The 18,452-nt window shown below is 53.6% G+C and overlaps 2 protein-coding genes and 1 non-coding gene across 5 annotated transcripts; all 3 read right to left on the bottom strand.

Annotated features, from left to right (window-relative positions):
• Window positions 1-1,048: 1,048 nt before the first annotated feature.
• C5H12orf57 (chromosome 5 C12orf57 homolog) lies at window positions 1,049-3,347 on the bottom strand. The gene is made up of 3 exons (XM_043964956.1): window positions 2,965-3,347; window positions 2,546-2,722; window positions 1,049-1,321 (listed from the first exon to the last, which is right to left on the bottom strand). The coding sequence occupies exons 1-3, from the start codon at window positions 3,014-3,016 to the stop codon at window positions 1,170-1,172; spliced, it is 381 nt and encodes a 126-aa protein (XP_043820891.1). The 5' UTR covers window positions 3,017-3,347; the 3' UTR covers window positions 1,049-1,169.
• Window positions 3,280-3,341, bottom strand: LOC122730248. The gene has a single exon (XR_006353440.1). It is a non-coding gene; the product is annotated as a U7 small nuclear RNA (small nuclear RNA).
• A 998-nt stretch (window positions 3,348-4,345) lies between the features above and the next one.
• Window positions 4,346-17,447, bottom strand: ATN1 (atrophin 1). Of its 3 annotated transcripts, none has more exons than XM_043964949.1 (10): window positions 17,299-17,447; window positions 12,844-12,911; window positions 12,563-12,700; window positions 12,305-12,418; window positions 8,852-10,866; window positions 8,488-8,710; window positions 7,062-7,758; window positions 5,587-5,730; window positions 5,256-5,436; window positions 4,346-4,893 (listed from the first exon to the last, which is right to left on the bottom strand). In XM_043964949.1, exons 2-10 carry the CDS (start codon window positions 12,868-12,870, stop codon window positions 4,860-4,862), a joined length of 3,573 nt encoding a protein of 1,190 aa, XP_043820884.1. In that variant the 5' UTR covers window positions 12,871-12,911; window positions 17,299-17,447; the 3' UTR covers window positions 4,346-4,859. The 3 variants fall into 3 exon arrangements, with proteins under 3 accessions (XP_043820884.1, XP_043820883.1, XP_043820885.1); XM_043964948.1 differs by having other exon boundaries at window positions 12,844-13,056; window positions 17,299-17,445; XM_043964950.1 differs by having other exon boundaries at window positions 8,852-10,863; window positions 12,844-13,056; window positions 17,299-17,445.
• Window positions 17,448-18,452: the final 1,005 nt, after the last annotated feature.

Raw genomic sequence — 18,452 nt, 5'->3', positions numbered from 1 at the left:
TTCCTTATCCATTCCAGGTGGGGGCAGTGGCACTATAAGGACAACCCACTAAGTTAATGATCCAGAGAGGGGACCCGTGTCCGGGGGGCGGGGCTGGCACAGGGACCGCCCTACCTGGGCAGCTTCTCTCAAATCACCTACAAATCCTGGCTTGATTCCGTCCCCTTTATTTTCCCTGCCCCTATCAAGAAGGGCCACGGGGTACTGAGAGAAGAACCTGGGGAAAGCAAGACAATATATGGAAGTCTCCTCACTTTCATCTCTACCTGGGGGAAGTGTGTGTGTCTTAGAAAACAAAAGCCAAGGACCCATTTTATGATCATGGGATTTAGAGCTGAAAGGAACTTTAGAAATCTTCTAACTCAATTTCCTCATTGTGCAGATGAAAACACTTAGGCCCACAGTAGAGAAGATTGCTTAAGTTTGCACAGACAGTTAAATAGCAGGGTTAGCATACAAAAGTAGGACCTCTGACTCCAGATCTTGTCTTTCTATGGGATTCAGTATCAAATCAAGGTCCCAAGAAGAACCTCATAAATCTCACCCTGCTCTAACTAAAATTCTATCCTTCTATCCCTCACCCTCCTTTCTACCTGTAACCCTAATGTTTATGTTCACAATGGTAGCAGTCTATTTTCTAGCACAGGGCGTACTCAATATATACCCAGGGGAGTAATGGTCTTTATTTTTTCCTGGGGAACTTTAGTTTTCTTTGTACCATGATTCATTGACACCAGTTCCAAAGTGGTCATTTTAATCATTTCCTATTTATCCTGTATTTGTCTATATGTGTTTGCATGTTGTCTCCTCCATTAGACTGTAAGCTCCTTGAGGTCAAGGGCTGGGTTTTTGCCCCTTTTTTTATGCCCAGTGCTTAGCACAGTGTCTGGCACATAGTAGGCACTTAATGAATGTTTACTGAACTGAATATATGTATTGGGAAGTTGGGGATCGAGCAAAGAGAAACCTGATCACTTGGAAGAGTTTTTTGCTCCTTTCTTTGAATGTAGAAATCACTCAAGTGGACAAGTCCAAGAAATCGCCAGACTGAGACCAAGCATCAACAATATTTATTATGCACCAGGCACGGCCAGTGGTACAAGAGTTCCAGGATGATTGGCACATTTCCCTTCCAAAGTAGTTGTGACTGTGACAGATAAGGTTCTCCCTCAGGAGGCTGCCACACTGCCCCCTAATCCAGGCCCATGGGGGGGCAGAGTCATGGGTGGCAGAAACAGGGCCTTCAATTTTCCAGACAAACTGGCTATCTCAGGATCTTGAGCCTCATAGGACTTCACCAGTCTGGCAAACTTCAGGACACCTAAGAGAATATGTGAGAGAAGTCAATCCCATAATTATTGTCCCCACACTGCCCCCCCCCCATTGATTAGAGGCAGCTATCTGGAAAAGTAAACCATGCCCTCTTGCTTTCCCCCAGTCATCTAAATGTCTCCAGAACATGGAAAAATGATGACAAAGAGTAGAAACTGGCAGGCTCATACCCCACAATGCATTACAAGCTTTCATCATGCCTTCTCCACTTCCAGTGGGGTGGAGATTAAACCAAATCACTTCCTGTTCCATATCATGCACAACCCAGAAGTGAAGGGATACCTCAAATCTTGTGGGAAGGAGGGAGGTTGCTCATTTTCTCTTAAAAAATACAACTGGATAGATGCGTAGACTGGGTGGGGGGGAGGGGCGGGAAGGGGCAGGGAAGTATGAATGAAGCAGTTTTATTAGATGCACACACACCAAAAAAATCAATCCCACCTATCCGAGTCACTTGGAGGTAAATCATGCTCTCCTAGGGCATCTCATCCCCCAATCCCTTGGGCCCAAAATCTAGATTGGCAGAACCCATCCTGCTGAATGACGACACCCTTAGGTCGTATGTAGACAAGTAGGAATCTAGAAGCCAACCCCCGAGGGAGGTGATGGGGAAGGGAAAATGTGTGCCCAAATCCTGGCTGCCACCGCGTGTCCGAAGAGGGGACAACAGCTTCAAGAAGGCTCTCGGCTCCCAGCCCCCCCCCCCCTCCGACTCCATTAACTTGGCTGCCGCAGGGTGTTCCAGGACCCACACTATTAGCTCGACACCATATTTGGCTTCTTTCTTTTTAATAGCTGTCTTTTAAGTAATTCTAAGTAAACTCGTTTTTAAAATGGTGTTCGTTTAGGAGTTGGATGAATAAAAAATAATGCCCTTTATGATTGTTTTCAAAAGAATAAATGAGAGGCAAGCGTAGATAGAAACAGGCCTCGAAGTCAGAGAGACCCGGGTTTCGTGTCCTGCTTCAGGAACAACACGGGCGGTGTTGGGTGACCCTTGCGTGGGTCATCTTATAGGTTTTACTGCTCCCCGGGCAGTGAAGATGGAGTTGTTGGAGAGGGACGACTCTGCACCGGTGGAGCTTCCCGCACTGATAACACCAGTCTAGTAAAATTAATTCAGTTTCCCGGGGGCGGACCCGCCCAAACCCTTCCGCACCCCGACACCGCACCCCATTCCCACCCCTCCCCGGTGCGGGGTAGCCAGCCCCACCTTCCCCATCGCAGCTGAAGCCGTAAGCTTTGAGGACCTCCTGCTGGATCTGCGTAGCTACGGGAAGCACGAACTGCAGCATCTTGCCCATGTCGTTGCAAGCATTGTCCCGAGCCTCTTCCATGCGCACCGCGTTCTCCGGTGCCGCAAACGCCTGGATCACCTCAGCTAGGACCACTGCCGTGCCCAGGGGCATAGGGTTGCAGGCACGCGAGAGTGGGGTGCACAAGGGAAGAGAGCAGCGAGGACCGTGAGGAGATAAGGCAAATCCAACTTACCCACCCAGCCAGGGCCTTCCCCACCCCCACTTTCCCTGTGTGGGAAATGCCTATGTCTGGTTCATCCTGCCTAGGTTTCCCTTTCCTTTTTTTCCTCCCTTCTCCCTTTCTCTTCTTCTCTCTACGGAGAAGTCGGCTCACCCTTGGCCTGCTCGGCGCTTAAGGCCGCGGGTTGCGCGGGACCCGACGCCATAGGATGCTCAACAGGGTTGCACGCTTAGCTCCAGCTTCTGAGACCCGCGGTCGCCGCCGCGCTCAGAGAGGAAGCTGCTTTCCGATTCCGGAAGCCGCGCGTCAGCATCCAGGGCCGAAACGCAACAAATTTGTTACCAGCTACCGGGCTTGCAGGGCGGAAACAAAAAGGCAGCGAGTTTCTGCCCACGAGCCCGGCGAACAAGAAACAAACAAGCTATTGTTTCTCCCTCTTTAAATATAACTTTTTTCCAAACAGAAAGCAAGGGCTTCCCGGTAAACACCGGAAAACCTACTAGACAAATTCTAAAAGAGCTGCAACACTACCGAAGGACACATGAGAGTGAATTGAGGGTATTCGGGGACTCCACTTTAGGTGAGGGTGAGTAGAGGGAACTTTGTTCAAATCTTTCTCTCCTCTAAGTTACATGGAAATAAAGTACACCTAACAGCTAGGACTTGTAATTTAAGGTATTATACCTACATTTGCCTTCCAAAGTCATTAAAGTCTGGATAAAGTCTATGCAAATATTCTCAGTGTTGATTGGATAAAAACTCCAGGCACACCCCCTCGAATTAGAAGAAGGAGAAGGCGTCACGGAAAACTAGGGAGGCAGGCAACCTCGGGAAACTTTGGCTTTGGGTTCGCGGCCCGCTGAGCCTGAGCTCGGGGTGCTGTAATCTTTCTGGGCTTGGAAACGAGTGCTCTTCTCTCCTGGACTCAGTCTAGGAGCCCCTAGCTCCAGGAAAACTGATAATTTCCGGGTGACTATTCCGCGAGTGGCGCTTTAGAAAGCACTTCCTAACTCCCTTTACTCCAGCGCTAGCGGAGCTTTTGCTATGGACCTTGCTTGGGGTTTCAGCGCCCTTCCCCCGCTCCCATTCCAGCCCGCCTCGATGCTTCTCTGCTGGGAAAGACCGACCCCTCCCCCCTCCCCGGGGTCCTCAGTGGTGTGGGAATACAGGCACGGTCAAGGTCAGGGACCACTGACCTTCTCAGGGCACATTTCCTGAGCTGTAAACCAGCGGTGCTAGCATTCACTCTCTATTTTTGAGAAGGGCAGAAGGGAGAGCCAGTGGTCACCTGAGGACCTCCAACCAGCCCGGGACTCCTGCTGACCTCATTATCCTCCCCGGTCCCTTCTGCCCTCCCAGGCAGGTAGCAAGAGCTTTCCAAGTGACTTTTGGTTTGTTTTGGGGGAGGAAAGAACCTAGCAAGGCCACCCCTTCCCCACGAGTCCCACCTCCAGAGCCGTCCAGACGTCCAGTCTCCTCCCACCTGACAGTCAGTCACCCTACCCCCGCACCCTCAAATAACCAGCCTTAGTCATCCTGGGGGGTTGTGAGGATTTTTTTGTTGTTGTTTGGTTTTGGTTGGGGCCTTTTTTTTAAAGAGTGGCATATAGATATTTATATATATATAAATTATTAATGTGGGGGAGGAATTGTGGGGGGTATACAATAGGGGAGGCGCGCCGCACACAGGTTGGGGAGAGGGGCGGGGGCAGCACACGATGCTACGCAAAACAGCCACATCTAACAGATGAAATAATCACACCAAGGAAGGGGGGGGCACTTGCTCCCCCCAGAAGTCTGGGAGGGGCAGGAGAAACGAGAAAGGGGAATCCCGGCCCGTGCCGCTGTGCGCTTTTGCCTCTCACCACACATCGCCCCACGCTACCCCCTGCCTCATCCAGCGCCACCCCCCCTCCTTCTCTCTTCTCTTCGCTCTGGGCTGGGCCTCTTCATTTTCCTCGGAGGGGGCTCTGGCACTGCCTGGCTCTGCCAGAGAAGGTTCTCCTCCCCTCCCGCTGGTCCCATCACAAGGGTATACAGCTGGTGCTCTACAGAGGCTTGTCGTTTTCCTTCTTCAGATGACTGAAATGGGAGAGACAAGGAACGGGAGAAACAGAGAGGACAATGTGTTACCCCCGGCCGGGTGGGAGGTGTTGAGGGGCGGAGAATGACAGGCCTGGCGGCTCTGGTGAGGACCAGTAGTTTCATTCACATTAGACCTTTTGCTGGGATAGATGTAACACCTGAGGGCCTCGGGTCTATACTTGTATGCACAAACAATATGAATGTGACTGCCTGTGGGGTTAAAGGCTGGTTTTGCCTCTCTTTGGGTCCCATGCTTAGTACAGTTTCTGGGAGATAGTGAGCACCTTAAAAACACCTGTATGACTTCAGAGGGAGCCCCAGTCCCAGCCCCCAGCTCCTGCTGGCTTCCCACTGTGTACCTGTAGTAGTCCTCTTGGGCAGGCAACGGGACGCTGTGCAGGGGGTGGTGCGCATGTAGCCACTGCTGCTGCTCCAGGGCCAGGCGCTGCAACTCAGCAGACTGGGCATGCATGGCCTGCAGCTGATGGGCTGCTGACATAGGAGCTGAGAGTGAGGCTGGCAGGTCCCGATAAGGGGTGGCTAGAGAGGAGAGAGCCGGAGGGAAAACACAGGGAACACAGGTCAGCTGGCCCGCCTCAACCAAGACCCCCATCTTCTCCAGGCATTTCTGCTTCCCTCCCCTGTCCTGCCCCAGTTCCCTCCTTTATGTTCCTCATCCCCCATCCTTACCAAAGAGCTGGTGACGGAGAACCTCATTCTCATGCAGGGGGTGAGGCAGGAGGGGGTTAGGGAGGGTCCCAGCTGGGTAGGGGATCCGAGTAAGATGGGACCCTGAAGCCAGAGGGTCGATAAGAGGGTGCACTGAGGCAGAGGCTGGAGGCACAGAGAGGGGGGAGGGGCAAAGACACTGAGCCAAATGAAGTCCACAAATACAAGGAGGGGTGGGGTGGGGTGTAATGCTAGAAGGGAAGGGTTGAGGCTTGAAAAAATAAAAGACAACTAACTAGAAGAGGAGGTGTATGAATAAGGGGGTCAGGAAAGCAAAACTTGCAGGTGTGTTTGAGGAAAGGGAGAGAAAACTTGAGCTGGAGGCATTAATAAAAGGAGATGGGAATCAATCAGGTAAGAGAGGAGAAGAGACTTGGGCAGGACAAAGTCTAGAACCAAGTTTACAGGCAGTGGACAGGTTGGAGGGAGTGAGGGGCTGGGCAGGGTCACAGGCTGCATGCCAGGACACAGGAGACTAAGGAAATGTAAATCCCACTCTTCTCTATGACCCCAACCACTACAGTACAAGGGCTTTCCCCTAGAAGCACTGACAATCTTGGGAAAGGGAGGGAGAGCAGGGACCTGGGGGGAAGGTCTTCTGGTGTTCTCCAGGGACAGAGACTGTCTGCTTTTGCTTCTGTATCCCCAGTTTGCTATACAGTGGGTGTCTGATCAAAGCCTGTCGACTAATGGATAGGAAGGAGAATGGACTGGGAAGAAACAGTAGGGATTAAGAATAATCACTTCAGAGTAAATTATATAAATCTAGAAGGTATGCTTCCAGAGTCTCAGAAGAGAGAATCATGGAATCCAAATTTGAATAAGGCCTATAGTTGTGGCCAATGTATTGACTGATTTGTTTTGCTTTATGGCATTCTTTGTTATAAGGGAGGGTTGGGGGGGGGGCGGTATTTGGAAGACTTATAAAAATAGAAGTATATCAATAAAAGGGGGCAGCTAGGTGATGCAGTGGATAAAGCACCGGCCCTGGATTCAGGAGGACCTGAATTAAAATCTGGCCTCAGACATTTGACCCATAGTAGCTGTGTGACCTTGGGCAAGTCACTTAACCCTCATTGCCCAGCCCCCCAAAAAACCACCAAACAAACAAAAGGGAAATTAAGAAAAGTTGAGTTCCCACAAGCAATGGGATGTGCTGAGCTTACAAAAGTGGGTAAGTGAAACTCTTGTATGGAATTGTCCTTACAGTAGAGGCAGAATATGGGAGGATTGACAGAATAAACTATTGGGAAGTATGATAGGGGAAGTACAGTGAGGCCGGAGGAATAGGCTGGGAACTAGACATGGAGGGTCACAAGGTGGGAGAAAACAAGGAGAAGGAACCTGATGGGAAAGGGTTGAGGAGGCTTAGAGACATTCACAGCCCAGGCGAGATAGGGGAAGAGAGGCCAAAATCGATGGAGCAATGTCCTCACCTGCATGGATGGCATCCTGCTGGTGCAGATGAAGGTGGGAGTGGATGTGGGAGTGCTGGTGGTGATGGGGAGTCACATTGAGCATCTGCAGCCGGGCCAGGGGGTCATTGCCTAGGGCCGCCACCCTCTCCGCGTGCTGCCTTTCTGCCGCTAGCCGCTCTGCATATGACATGTCCGGCCGAAGGGCCGGCCCGGCGGCCAGGGCCAGACGCTCTCGCTCTAGGGGCCCTAGGCCCGGGTGGAAGGGGAAGGGGTGCAGGCCAGGTGGGGCCGGCTGCAAGGCCAGACCCCCATGCCGTGGGAAGGGATCCAAGCCTGGCCCAGGGACCCCATGCAGGGGTTCCAACTCTCCAGGCTTCACCTCAAAGCCAGGCTTGAGACGGTCTCGAAGGTCGCGTTCCCGGGCTTCCCTCTCTCGTTCCCGAGCGGCTGGATCGCTGCTGTAGAGGGCTGGGACGTTATAGCCCAAGAGCCCTGGGTCCACCGCTCCCAGGGGCACATAGAAAGGGTGGTTGCGATTACCAGGAGACATGACATGGGGCCGGGCGTACTCGCTGAGAGTGCGGAGGGCGGGAGTGTCAGGCCCCAGGTAAGGGGGCACTGTGGCCACTGCACTGCCAGGCTCGAATGGTGGGCGGTGGGGCACAGGGCCCAAGGATGGGCACTCCACTGGGGCACGGCCCTCCTGAACCAGCTTCTGTATGGGGAGATCATAAGGAAACAAGGTGAGGGAGGGACACGGGGGCTACCCACTCTTTCTGGGAAGGAGATGACTTTCTCCAGCTCCCTCCCTAGAAATGACGGTCCTAGTAAGGGTGTATGAAGTTAGCTTATGCCATCAAGAGCAGTCAGGGAAGATGTGCTGCTGTGGCCAATTCTCTCATGTGTCACTTGGGGCTGATAGTAATACCAGTCCGGCCTACTTCAGGGCATTGTTGGGAGAAATGTGCTCTATGTATAACTTATTAGGGACAGTTAAGTGGGACAATAGATAGAGCGCAGACCTTGGAGTCCAGTCTGAGCGGTGTTCTGCCTCAGACATTTACTTGCCATGTGACCCTGGATGTGGTACCTTACCCTCTGCCTTAGTATGGGAATAATACCCACCTTACAAGGTCGTTGAGGAACAAATGAGTTGATATGTGCAAAGGTACATAAGTACTAGCTATCATTACTGCTATTATCCTAGGAATGTCACTGCTACTGCGCACAGACTGTCAGGTACAACCCACCCCCAAGATAGAAGAGTTCCTCCACATCTACGTAGTACTAGGCATCCCATCTCCCGAGCTGCAATGATTCCTCCGCTCCTGAAGGTGGAGCTGTGACTGAGGCGCTCTCCTCCAGCACACCCCCACCCCCACCCCCACCCTCGCGCAAGGAAGGGAGGGAAGAAGGGAGCCCTCGGCGGGCGTGAGCCACTGACCACGCTGCGTTCGAGCTCGCGCTCCTTTTCGCGCTCGCGCTCCTTCTCGCGCTCCCGCTCCCGCTCCCGCTCCTTCTCCTCGCGCGCCCGCTGCTCGGCCTCGCGCCGCACTTTCTCCACCAGGTCCGCGCGCTTCTTGGCAAGCTTGGAGCCTTCGAGCGGCACGAAGTACAGGTCGCTGCGCGCGCACGAGTTGAAGCCGCGGTCCAGGTGCTTGTTGAACCTGTTCGGCGGCGGGGAGGCGCGCACGCGCGCGGCTCAGCCCCCCCCCCCCCAAGCACTGTACAGGACGTCCCTCCCCCCATCAGACCTCCCGTCTCCCCCCACCTCCGGGCCGGCTGCGGCCCCCGCCCCCGCCGCTCACCGGGCCGACTGGCTGGCGTGGCTGGGCACGTCCACCACCTTGGGTGCGGGCGAGGGGCTGCGGGTGGGGGGCGCGGGACTCTCGGGGGCCTCGTACTCTTCGGCCGGCTCCTGCTTGATCTGGGCCACGCTGAGTGGGGGCCCGGCGGCCGAGGCTGCGCCCGGGCCTGGGGGCAGCGCGGGCAGACCCGGAGGGCCCACGGCTGGGGAACCCGGCTTGAAGGCCCCGGGGCCGGCGGGAGGCGAGGCCCCGCGGTAGCCCGGCGGGGTCCCCGTGCGGAAGGCCGGGGGAGAGCTCGGCTTGTAGCCCGGCGGCGTGGTGGTCTTGTAGGCGCCCGGGGACGGGGCCCGCTTCGCGTAGGCTGGCGGGCCGGGCGGTGAGGCTGTCTTGTAGGCAGCCGGGGAGGAGGCCACGGTGGCGATGACCGTGGAGAGCGTGGCCGAGGCCGAAGTGACCGGAGGGAAGGCGTACGGGGCGGCCCCGGCAGGACCCTGGGAGGGCGATGCGTGGGAGCACGGGTAGGGCCCCTGCGACGAGGACGAGGACGAGGAGGAAGACGAGGACGGGGCGGCCGTGACGGCGGCGCCACCGCCCGGGCCCGTCTGGCTGCCGTAGGGGCCCGGGCCCTGGCTGTGGGGCTGGGGCAGGTGCGCCGGCCCGGGCGCGAAGGGCCGCAGGGGGCCCAGGGACGGCGACAGCGAGTAAGGGTGGCCGTGGTGGTTGCCGCCCTCCAGGCCGTGCGGGTAGGGCCCGGGGGCGGCCGAGGCCGAGGTGCCCCCCGGCGGGTGCTGCTGCTGCTGCTGCGGGGCCTGTTGCTGCTGGGGGGGCGGAGGCGGCGGCGGCGGCGGGCCCTGCGGCTGCTGCTGGTGGTGATGGTGGCCCGGGGGGTGGCCGCCGGCCTGACCCGAGCTGGAAGCGGGGAAGGAGGCCGGGTGCGCGTTGCCGCTGTTGGCCAGGAGTCGGCCGTAGGGGGGCGGAGGGGGCCCCTGGCTCCACACAGCCTGGGAGGGTAGGGATGGCTGGGTGTACTTGGGGGGCTGGCTGGACACCGAGAGGCTCGTGGGTGGCGGGAAGGAATGCGGGTAACTGGGCAGCGCTTGGGAGGCCGGGTACTGGGGGCCCGAAGAGGAAGAGGAGGAACTGGAAGAAGAGGCAGCTGAGCTGCAAGACGAGGCATAAGGATACCTCAAGGGGGGAGCAGGGGCGGAGGAAGAGACTGGAGGGATGGGATGAGGTGAGGGGGCCAGGCTAGTGCCTTTATCAGGGCCAGGGGGTAGTCCGCCCATGCCTTGCCCCATGGCATGGGGGGATGGGAGGTGCCCGGGCAGCGGCTGGACCCCAAGGCCAGGAGATGAGGCAGGGGCATTATTGAGAGGCCGAAGGGCAGGTGGAGGGGGAAGGTTGGGTGCCACATGGGGAAATGGGGCTGGAGGAGCTGGAGGTGGGTTACCCACCCCACCTGGGGTGGGAGGTGGCTTAGGAGGTGGTCCACCAGCTCCAGGGCCTGATAGGGAAATGGGGGTAGTGGGTGGAGGATGTTGCTTAGCTCCACTAGGAGGCCCCACTGGGGGGGCAGCCCCTCCCCCCTTTGGACCTAATGGGGGCCCAGACAAGATGCCCGCCCCAGATCCCCCAGAATAGAGCTGTGAATGAGGTGGGGGTCCAGGTGGGGCCTGGAACATCCGAGGACCTGGGGGCTCCATGGTAGAGTGGTAGTCAGTGGCCGGCACTGAGGAATGAGGTTCAAAGCCAGGCTCTGGAGGGCGGGGATTGCTATCTGGGGGTAGAGGAGAGGGTGGAAAGAGTGGGGGTGGATGGTAAGGGTGGGCAGGACCCTGGGATAAGCCAGAAGATGAGTCAGAATCATTTTCCACACTTCCAGGGCTGTAGATGCTAGGGGATGTGCTTCTGTTGTCCTGGTCAATGTCCCTTGGGTCACTGCTGGCATCATCATTCAAACTCCGACCATCCAGGCTATCTAGATCAGAGGGTGACTGTGGCCGTGGGAGCTCCTGCTAGGAAAGGAAGTGGTTACCCCATATCAACTGTCCTTCGGTTGCCTTCTCTCAAGTCCCCCCCCCCATGCTATATCCACTCTGGCTTTTTATTATATATATTAATTCCCTTCTATTTCTTTACCCACTTCAGTCTTTCTTGCGTCAGTATGGCCCAGGTCCCTGAAATCCTTTTCCTTTCCAAAGTAATTTTCCTTCATCTTAGATCCAACCATGTCACTCTCTACTCAGTACACTCTAGTGCCTTACTATTTCCTCTAGGATTAGAGGTCCATTTATTTTTTAAAGCACTTCACCACCTGGCCTTAACCTCTTTGGACATTATTCCTACTCTCTTAGATTTAACCCAGCTGGCTTCTTTTCCTCATTATATGACACCCCATCTCCTGGCTGTGTCTCACCAAGACAGCACTGGGCCTGGAGTCAACAACCTGAGTTCAAATGTAGCCTCCACACTGTGACCCTGGGCAAGTCACTTCACTTCTGCCTGCTTCAGTTTCAAGTATAAAATAGAGATAGTAGTAGTACCTGCCTCTCAGAGTTGTTATAAGGATCAAATGAGATATTTGTAAAAGTGCTTGGTACATAGTAGACCATATAAAGGCTTATTCCTTTCCCTGTTCCTTTATCTTTACACTGGCTGTTCTCTCTGCACTGGTAAGCACTCCCTCCTCATTTCTATCTCATAGAATCAAACCTTCAACATGAAGCCTCTCCTGATCCAACTGCTGGTGCTAGTGCCTATCCTTCCAAATTACCTTGTATTTAATTACATTATCCAATATATACTTGTGTAACATAAGCCCCTTGAAAATAAGGACTGTTCGTTGTATTCCTAATACAGGGTGTGACACAGTAGGCAAATAATAAAAATGTTGATTTGTGATCGCTTCTTCAGTCTGGCATCCCAACACCATCCCCCTAAGTTTAAAAGATCCCTTTTTAAAATATCTTTTTTTCTCATAGTGAGGCTTTCCAATTTTAAAACCCTAACCCTCCAAAGGAAAGAATTAGGACCTGAAGAACAAGCCGGGCTCTAGAGGTTAATGGTTGCTATCTGGGTTACCTTTTGGTCCCCATCTTCTACCTCTATACATTAAATCACTGTGTTCCCAATCCCTGCAATGTATTTGTTTCTCATTTCTTCCTCTGAGAAGCTATCTACTGTGAGATTCCATTCTGACACCGGTTTATGCTTCCCCATCCCCCATCTTCATTGTACTACACTTTCTACAAATGTGTTCCTCTACCCATGCTGCAAAAAGGCAGGGACTTTTGTTTGTGGCATTGTGTGCCTGGCACACAGAAGGATTTAATAAATATTTGTTGGATTAAATTTTGTGGACTGTTCCTTATGAGAACCAGAAAGGACCAAGGAGAGAAAGGAAGTCTAGCTAGGGTTAGATAATGGAGGAAAGGATGGCAGGTGGACCCCTACCTCAGTTTTGGTCTTCTTAGGTGCACTGGTCTCCTCGCCTTCACTCTCAGAGATCTCCTCATTACGACCCTGCTTGCTGGTTTTTGGGGTGGAGCACTCCTCTGCTCGGGCCTTCTGTTGAAGAGAGACTTCTCAGACCCCATAATTCCCTTTCTGTGCTATACCTTACAAGTCCCATGCTCTGACTCCTCCCCTTTGCCAGAAAGGAACACCTCCCCCACCCCCCCCTCAGTAAGAAGGGCCCCAAGGACAGAATACCTTGGCAGTCTGCCTGGATTTCTCAGCTTTGCCATCACTGCTGGAGGTACTGACCCCACCAGGGGAGGCCCGGCCCCTCAATCTCAGCTCTTCCCTTGGCCCAGGGGCCTCTTTCTTCCGTCCACTCCTCATTGACATCTTAGGGAGAGGAGGGCCCAGGTTAAATTCCTTGCCTCTGCCCTTACCTTATCCCCATAGTCCCAGACCTTCCTCCCTGACCCCTAAACTCTGATGCCTCATAGTTCCTTTACTTCTACAGCCCTGGTTCAGCTGTCACTCACTGAATCTTTGTTCTGTCGAGTCTTCATTCTTCAGGCTGTGGAGGCCCCATTCTCCTCTGCCTGGGCGGCTGAATACATAAATGGCTGTTTTACCCCCAACTTCCCCACAGTTTAGGCCTGAGCAGGAAGCAGGCCCTCCCAGGGTTCAGGTGGAGGCACCTAAGGCTGAAGCCTCAGAATGAGAACGCTCCTAGAATCTCCAAAAAGCAGGGCCTGCCAGACATAGGAAAAAGAAGCCATCAAAACCACCAAAACAAGAGCTGGATTTGGAGGGGGAACCCAGCTGGCCTGACCACGACCAAATCTTATTTGTCTTAAAAAGGACTGCTTGGGCTTCATACAAATGGTAGCTGTTTGGGGTAAAAGATGAACTGGGACGTGTATGCCCAGTGCTGTGAGCATCCTTGCACTTCATAAATAAAGTCACTGGGAACCTCTTAAAATTGTCCACTGCTGAAGCACCAAACAGTTGGGATTTACAAGATGGTTGGAACCCAGCACCATAATCAGAGACCCTGATGGATGGACATGATGAAATGGGACAAAGGGACCAAACCATAGCCTGCCTATAAGTGGGGGAGACATGATGCTATCAGTTATCCCATCACCAAGGAGACAACTGAGGCAGGAAACCCCGGTCCGTAGGACTGACCTGGCTAAAGGAATGTGAAGGAAACTAGTAAGTAGGGATATGAAGGGATAATGCTGGTTGGGGGGGTGGGGGGAGGATGGAGCCCGATGGAATCCCAAAGAGAGTTTCTAGAAACAATTCAACTCTAGACCCTTAATATTCCCAAAATAAAACAGAATGAACTTGATTGGGGGGAAAGGGGCAGGGATGGATGGATCTTTGGTGAGCATACCCCTGCTAGGTATTCATAGACCCAGACCCTGATCTGAGGTCTCACACCCTTATATCATCATATTACATTTTATCAGACCATGAATATATTCTCCACTGCTGAGTTCCCCTCATGAAATTGGCCAGTAGTGCATGTTTTTAATTGAGGAGTCAGAATAAGCCTGAATATCCATAAAAATAGTAGATCATACCTTTCCACCTACTTCAGACACAACTAGCTGGTGTGAACCTAGCAAGTCTCAACCTCTGCCTCAGTTTCCTCATCTGTAAATGTTGGTCTCAATTGCTCTAGTCTCTTCCAGTTCCAAATCTCATAACCAAGAACAAAGCCTTTTTTAGTTCTATTTCTTCCCCTAAATGTGTGTAGCCTATCTCCCCCATTAGACTGTCTTACAAGATCATCCCATTTCTCCCAGTATTCCTATGCTATCACTTACTAGCTATGTGACCATGAGTACTTAACCTCTCCTAGCCTCATTTTCTTCATCTGCAAAATGAGCATCATAATATCAAGACTTGTACCATCTGCCTCAAAGGCTTATGAAAAATACTTAAAAATAGTAAGATGTGGTATAAATGTCAGTTATCCTCCTGTCATTCAAAGTACAGGATTTTAGAATGGATGCACTATGTCACTGACCTTCAGGCCCACTGCCTGAAGGAAATGGGCAGGAAGCCTTCCTGAATGTAGTGAAATTAGTTATTTTCCTTTCCATCAAGTTGCTGACCCCTCTGAAGGGGGACAAAGTTGTTACCCCAAGCCAAGGTTTTAGGACAATGTTAACAATATCTTTAAGCTCCCATTGTATCCTGGCCCAAAGGACACAGCACTTTCACTCTTTCACTCAGTTTCACTCAAACTGGGATGAGTGGAGTTGATTCATTTCATTTTACAGTTGGGGAAAGAGGCCTAGGAAAGGATCTATGACTTGCCCAAGGTCACATAACACCATCATCTGATGTTTTGGCCACTAGATTATACCTTCCTCACCTGCACTCTGCCAATTAGTGTTTAGAGGTTGTCTAATTTCATTTTTCAAAACATTATGTATTAACCTGAAAAATATAAATCAGATACAACAAGGTGGGGGAAAGAATATTTCAAACCCCAAAACACCACAAAGATGAAGGTGTTCATCTTGTCTTTGCCAAATGTAGCTCCAGTCTCTAGATGTTCCCATCTTTCTGTTGGCATTTTTTTGTTCATGACCTACTACTATCAGAACCTCTTATTCCCTGACTTCCCCAAATCAGGTAGAGGTATCACCAGTGTGTGTCCTTATCCCTGATGTGTTTATACAAATAAAAACCAAAGTGAGAAAATACCAAGGGCTGACTTGAAAAGGAAAATAAATCACTAAAGAGAAACATTATAGCCTGACTGGGGCACCCAAAAGGTTCTTTCGTTGGATGATGGGTGGTAGGGGCCTCTTTTTTTTTTTTTTAAAGCACCAAATAGAGCCATCTTCTCTTCCTTAGCAGATTGTCACCTGGGCAGAGAGAGGGGAGAGACATTCAGAGGGTGAAGGAGTACGGCCAGAGAAGGGGCATCACAGAGAAATGAGCAGAGGCAAAGAAACTTTGAAAGGGGAACAGGAAAACCTGAGGAATCAATGTGGAAAGGGGTTCAAAGATATAGAATCAAGCCAGGTATCAGCCTAGGAGAGTTTAAGGACTCCTGGCCTAAAATCCATTGCTCTGACAGACTGTATAGGAGTCATAACTTAAACCAACACTTGGAGCAACCTTCCAATGACAACATGACCTCTATGTGAAGACCAAACATTGACCAGGGCTTTTTGACCTACAAATAACCCTAGCGACTCACTTCCTGTTGCTCTCCCAAGAGACATTTCTCACCTGGCAAAGGTGGAAAAAGTAAGGCCATCACTATGGAGTCAATGAGATATGGAGTCAATGAGGTAGAGGGACTACTAAGGGAGTTGGCCTAGAAAGAGGTAGAGAGATATATGAGATAAGGGAGGGTTAGTATATGAGAAAATGGAGGGAGAGCAGTGTGGAACTCTTGGAGAAGTTCCTTAAGTGACAGAAAATGGGTATCTGCTGTCAATACACTGTGCTTTAGAGGAGGAACATGTAGAATGTCCATGCTTCCTGTGGAGACCTTACCCAAGATGGAGAGGCCCAACCTAAGAGCCAGAACAAAATTAGGCTAGCCTTACTTGGTAGGTGTTTGTGGGATTATAGGACCCTAAGGGATAAAGCCAACAAGGTTGTCCAACCAAGTCTCTCCCACAAACATGACCACCCCATTGGACCAAATGAGAAATTCAGCCAGAGGAGCCACTGCCATGGAAACTCAACAGTGGAGTCCCACTGAGAGCAGGCCCCAGGGGTTCATCTAGGAGCTTAGCTGCCAATACTCCCAGAGTTGCCATAAACAAGAAGTCACTGGGCCCACCCCCAACTCCTGCCTTCCAGGGAAAGAGGTTTATAAGGTGTCTGGCCTTATTAGGAATGAGTCCCTTAAGGGTCTTTAGAGCTAAAAGCTGTGGTATAGAAGCAGCTCTGCACCGTGGCTGGAGGGTAGAGGATGGCACTTTGAGGAATTGGGGGCTGGGAAGAACAGGCTGAATACCTGAAGGCCCAATTTGCTTGAGCTACTCTACTTGCTGATGAGTCTTCCCGCTGCCTGCCTGCTTTTCTTTCTCTATGGAGACCCCTATCCACACCCCTCTTGGCTCCTGATCAGTTTTGGGGAGGCCCTGCCCCCATACTCTGGTGCCCCTCTACTTAGGAATATATGTGTTTGGAAAAGGGGTGCAGACTTTCCGCTTGAAAAAAGACTGAGCATGAAAGCCAGGCAAGACTCCCCAAAAAACACCTGACCTCGGAGAGAGACCCTCTTTCCAATCTCTGATTTTCTTCAGCTTTTAGAGTTTTAGAACTCCTTTCCTTATTCTATCCTCTCTTTAGTCTATCCTTAACCTCTCCTCTTCCCACCTACCACACCCCCTCCTTTCCATTTGTCACCTATACCTACCTACCCTGAAAAAACCTTTTGAGGAGTCCGCTGATCTTCCTGCGTGAAGCTCCCCATACACCAACTATTACCCCACCTTCTCCCCAACTTCCTCTGCCTTCACCCCTGCACCCTACAGACTCCTTTCTCCCCCTTCATCTTTCCTCTATTCTCCCTCCTTATATTCCCTGTTCTCCCTTGCACCCCACCCCCCTTCTGGGCCCCGTCTCACCCTCCCCCCCAGATTCTCCCACCTTTCCCGTAGCCCCGAAATTTCCAAGCTCTCTTCACTTTCATCTCCTATTCTCCCCCTCATCCTGTGTTGCCCCACCCCCGCGTTCTCGGGGACCCCACAACCTAACCCCTTCCCGAAACCTCGGCTCTCCCCGCCCCCCCCCCCAGGCTCGGGACAGGCAGTGCCTGCAATGGGCGGGGGAGGGGGGGGAAGGTGTGGGGGGGTGAACCTTAATCGGAGAAAATAACAAATGGAGGAGACGCCGGCGGCAGCGACTGGGGGTGGGGTGTGCGGGGAGCAGGGGTGGGGTGGCGGGGGAGGGGGAGCAGCAGGCCCGGGACCGGGATCTAGGAACTCGGCCATGGCAGCTCTTACCGGGTCCTGGCTCCGGACGACAGGCTCCTCTGGGGTGGCACTCAAGGCTCCGGGGGGCGGCGGCGGCGGCTCCCCGGGCCCCCTCTTTCCCCGCCCCGGATTCAGTCGCGGCGGCGGCGGCGGCGGCTCCGGGCCCCCGCGGGGGCGGCCCCCATCCCCCTTGGCCGATCGACCGCCCTCGGAAGCCCCCCGCCTTTGACTCCCCACTTTGCCTCGCTCCCCCCGCCCCGCGGCAGCCTCCCCCGAGCCCCGGCCCCTGCTGGCCCCAGCCTGCCCCTCCCGGGGCCCACCGTCGCTGACACGGCTGCCTTCCCGGGCCCGGGGTCCCGGCCCCCTCCGAGCCCGAGCCCGAGCCCGAGCCCGAGCCCTTCTCCTCCTCCTCCTCCTCCTCTTCCTCCTCCTCCTTCTCCTTCTCCTCCTCCTCCTTCTCCTCCCCTCCGCCCTCCGCTCTACCGCCCCTCTTCTGGGCCGACCGCTGCCCCCCTCCCAAGCCCTCTCTCCGATGCGATCCTGCTCCCCAACCCCCCCAAAAAAAATGTGTCCCGGAGAGAGGCCCCCGGGCCGGCGCGGGCTGCGGGCGGGCTCCGCCGCGCGTCCGGAGACTCGCACAGGAAAGCGGGAGGCAAAGGGACGAGGAGGGGAAGGGAGGGAGCAAGAGAGGGGGGGATGGGAGAAGGGAGGAAGAGAAGGAGGGAGAGAGGAGGGAAGGAGGAGAGAGAGACAGAGAGAGGGGGCAAGGAGGAGGGAGGGAGGGGGACGGGAAGGGGGGAGCGAGGGAGACGAGAGCGAGAAGCGAGGAGCAGGGGAGTGGGGAAGGATGGGGTGGGGAGAGAAAGAAAAAGGGGGACCGGCAGGGGGGAATCTGGAAGGAGTTTAGAGGTGATGGAATGTGAGGGAGAAATGAAAATGTCGGGGAGACATGGGAGGAGTTGGGGGCAGCGATGGAGTGGATGTGGGAGAAGTGGGAATCGTAGGAGAAATTTGGGGTGAGGTTTGTTGGGGGAGAACGGAGAATATAAGAGGAGTTCGGTGGGTGATGAGGTGTGTAAGAGTGAGATGGGGGAGTGTGGGAGGAGTTTGGAGGGTAAGGAGGTGGGGGCGGAATTGGGGGTGGGAGGAGTTTGGGGGTGATGGGGGTATGCGAGGAAGAGATG

Source organism: Dromiciops gliroides, chromosome 5, assembly GCF_019393635.1.
Source record: "Dromiciops gliroides isolate mDroGli1 chromosome 5, mDroGli1.pri, whole genome shotgun sequence".
Classification (NCBI taxonomy): Eukaryota; Metazoa; Chordata; class Mammalia; order Microbiotheria; family Microbiotheriidae; genus Dromiciops; species Dromiciops gliroides.
Note: the sequence above shows the minus strand (reverse complement) of the source record. Positions and strands in the feature narration are given on the sequence as shown.

Bases quoted from the DNA above. Each gene is read 5' to 3' on its own strand.
- C5H12orf57 (XM_043964956.1), bottom strand. From the start codon at position 3,016: ATGGCGTCGGGTCCCGCGCAACCCGCGGCCTTAAGCGCCGAGCAGGCC. The intron at 2,723-2,964 runs GTGAGCCGACTT...TGGGCACGGCAG, and splicing joins AAGCGCCGAGCAGGCCAAGG to TGGTCCTAGCTGAGGTGATC. The intron at 1,322-2,545 runs GTGGGGCTGGCT...ATATTCTCTTAG, and splicing joins CTTCAGCTGCGATGGGGAAG to GTGTCCTGAAGTTTGCCAGA.
- ATN1 (XM_043964949.1), bottom strand. From the start codon at position 12,870: ATGAAGACTCGACAGAACAAAGATTCA. The intron at 10,867-12,304 runs GTAGGGGTCCAC...TTCCTTTCCTAG, and splicing joins CTAAGAAGACCAAAACTGAG to CAGGAGCTCCCACGGCCACA. The intron at 8,711-8,851 runs GTGAGCGGCGGG...GCCGCCGAACAG, and splicing joins CACGCCAGCCAGTCGGCCCG to GTTCAACAAGCACCTGGACC.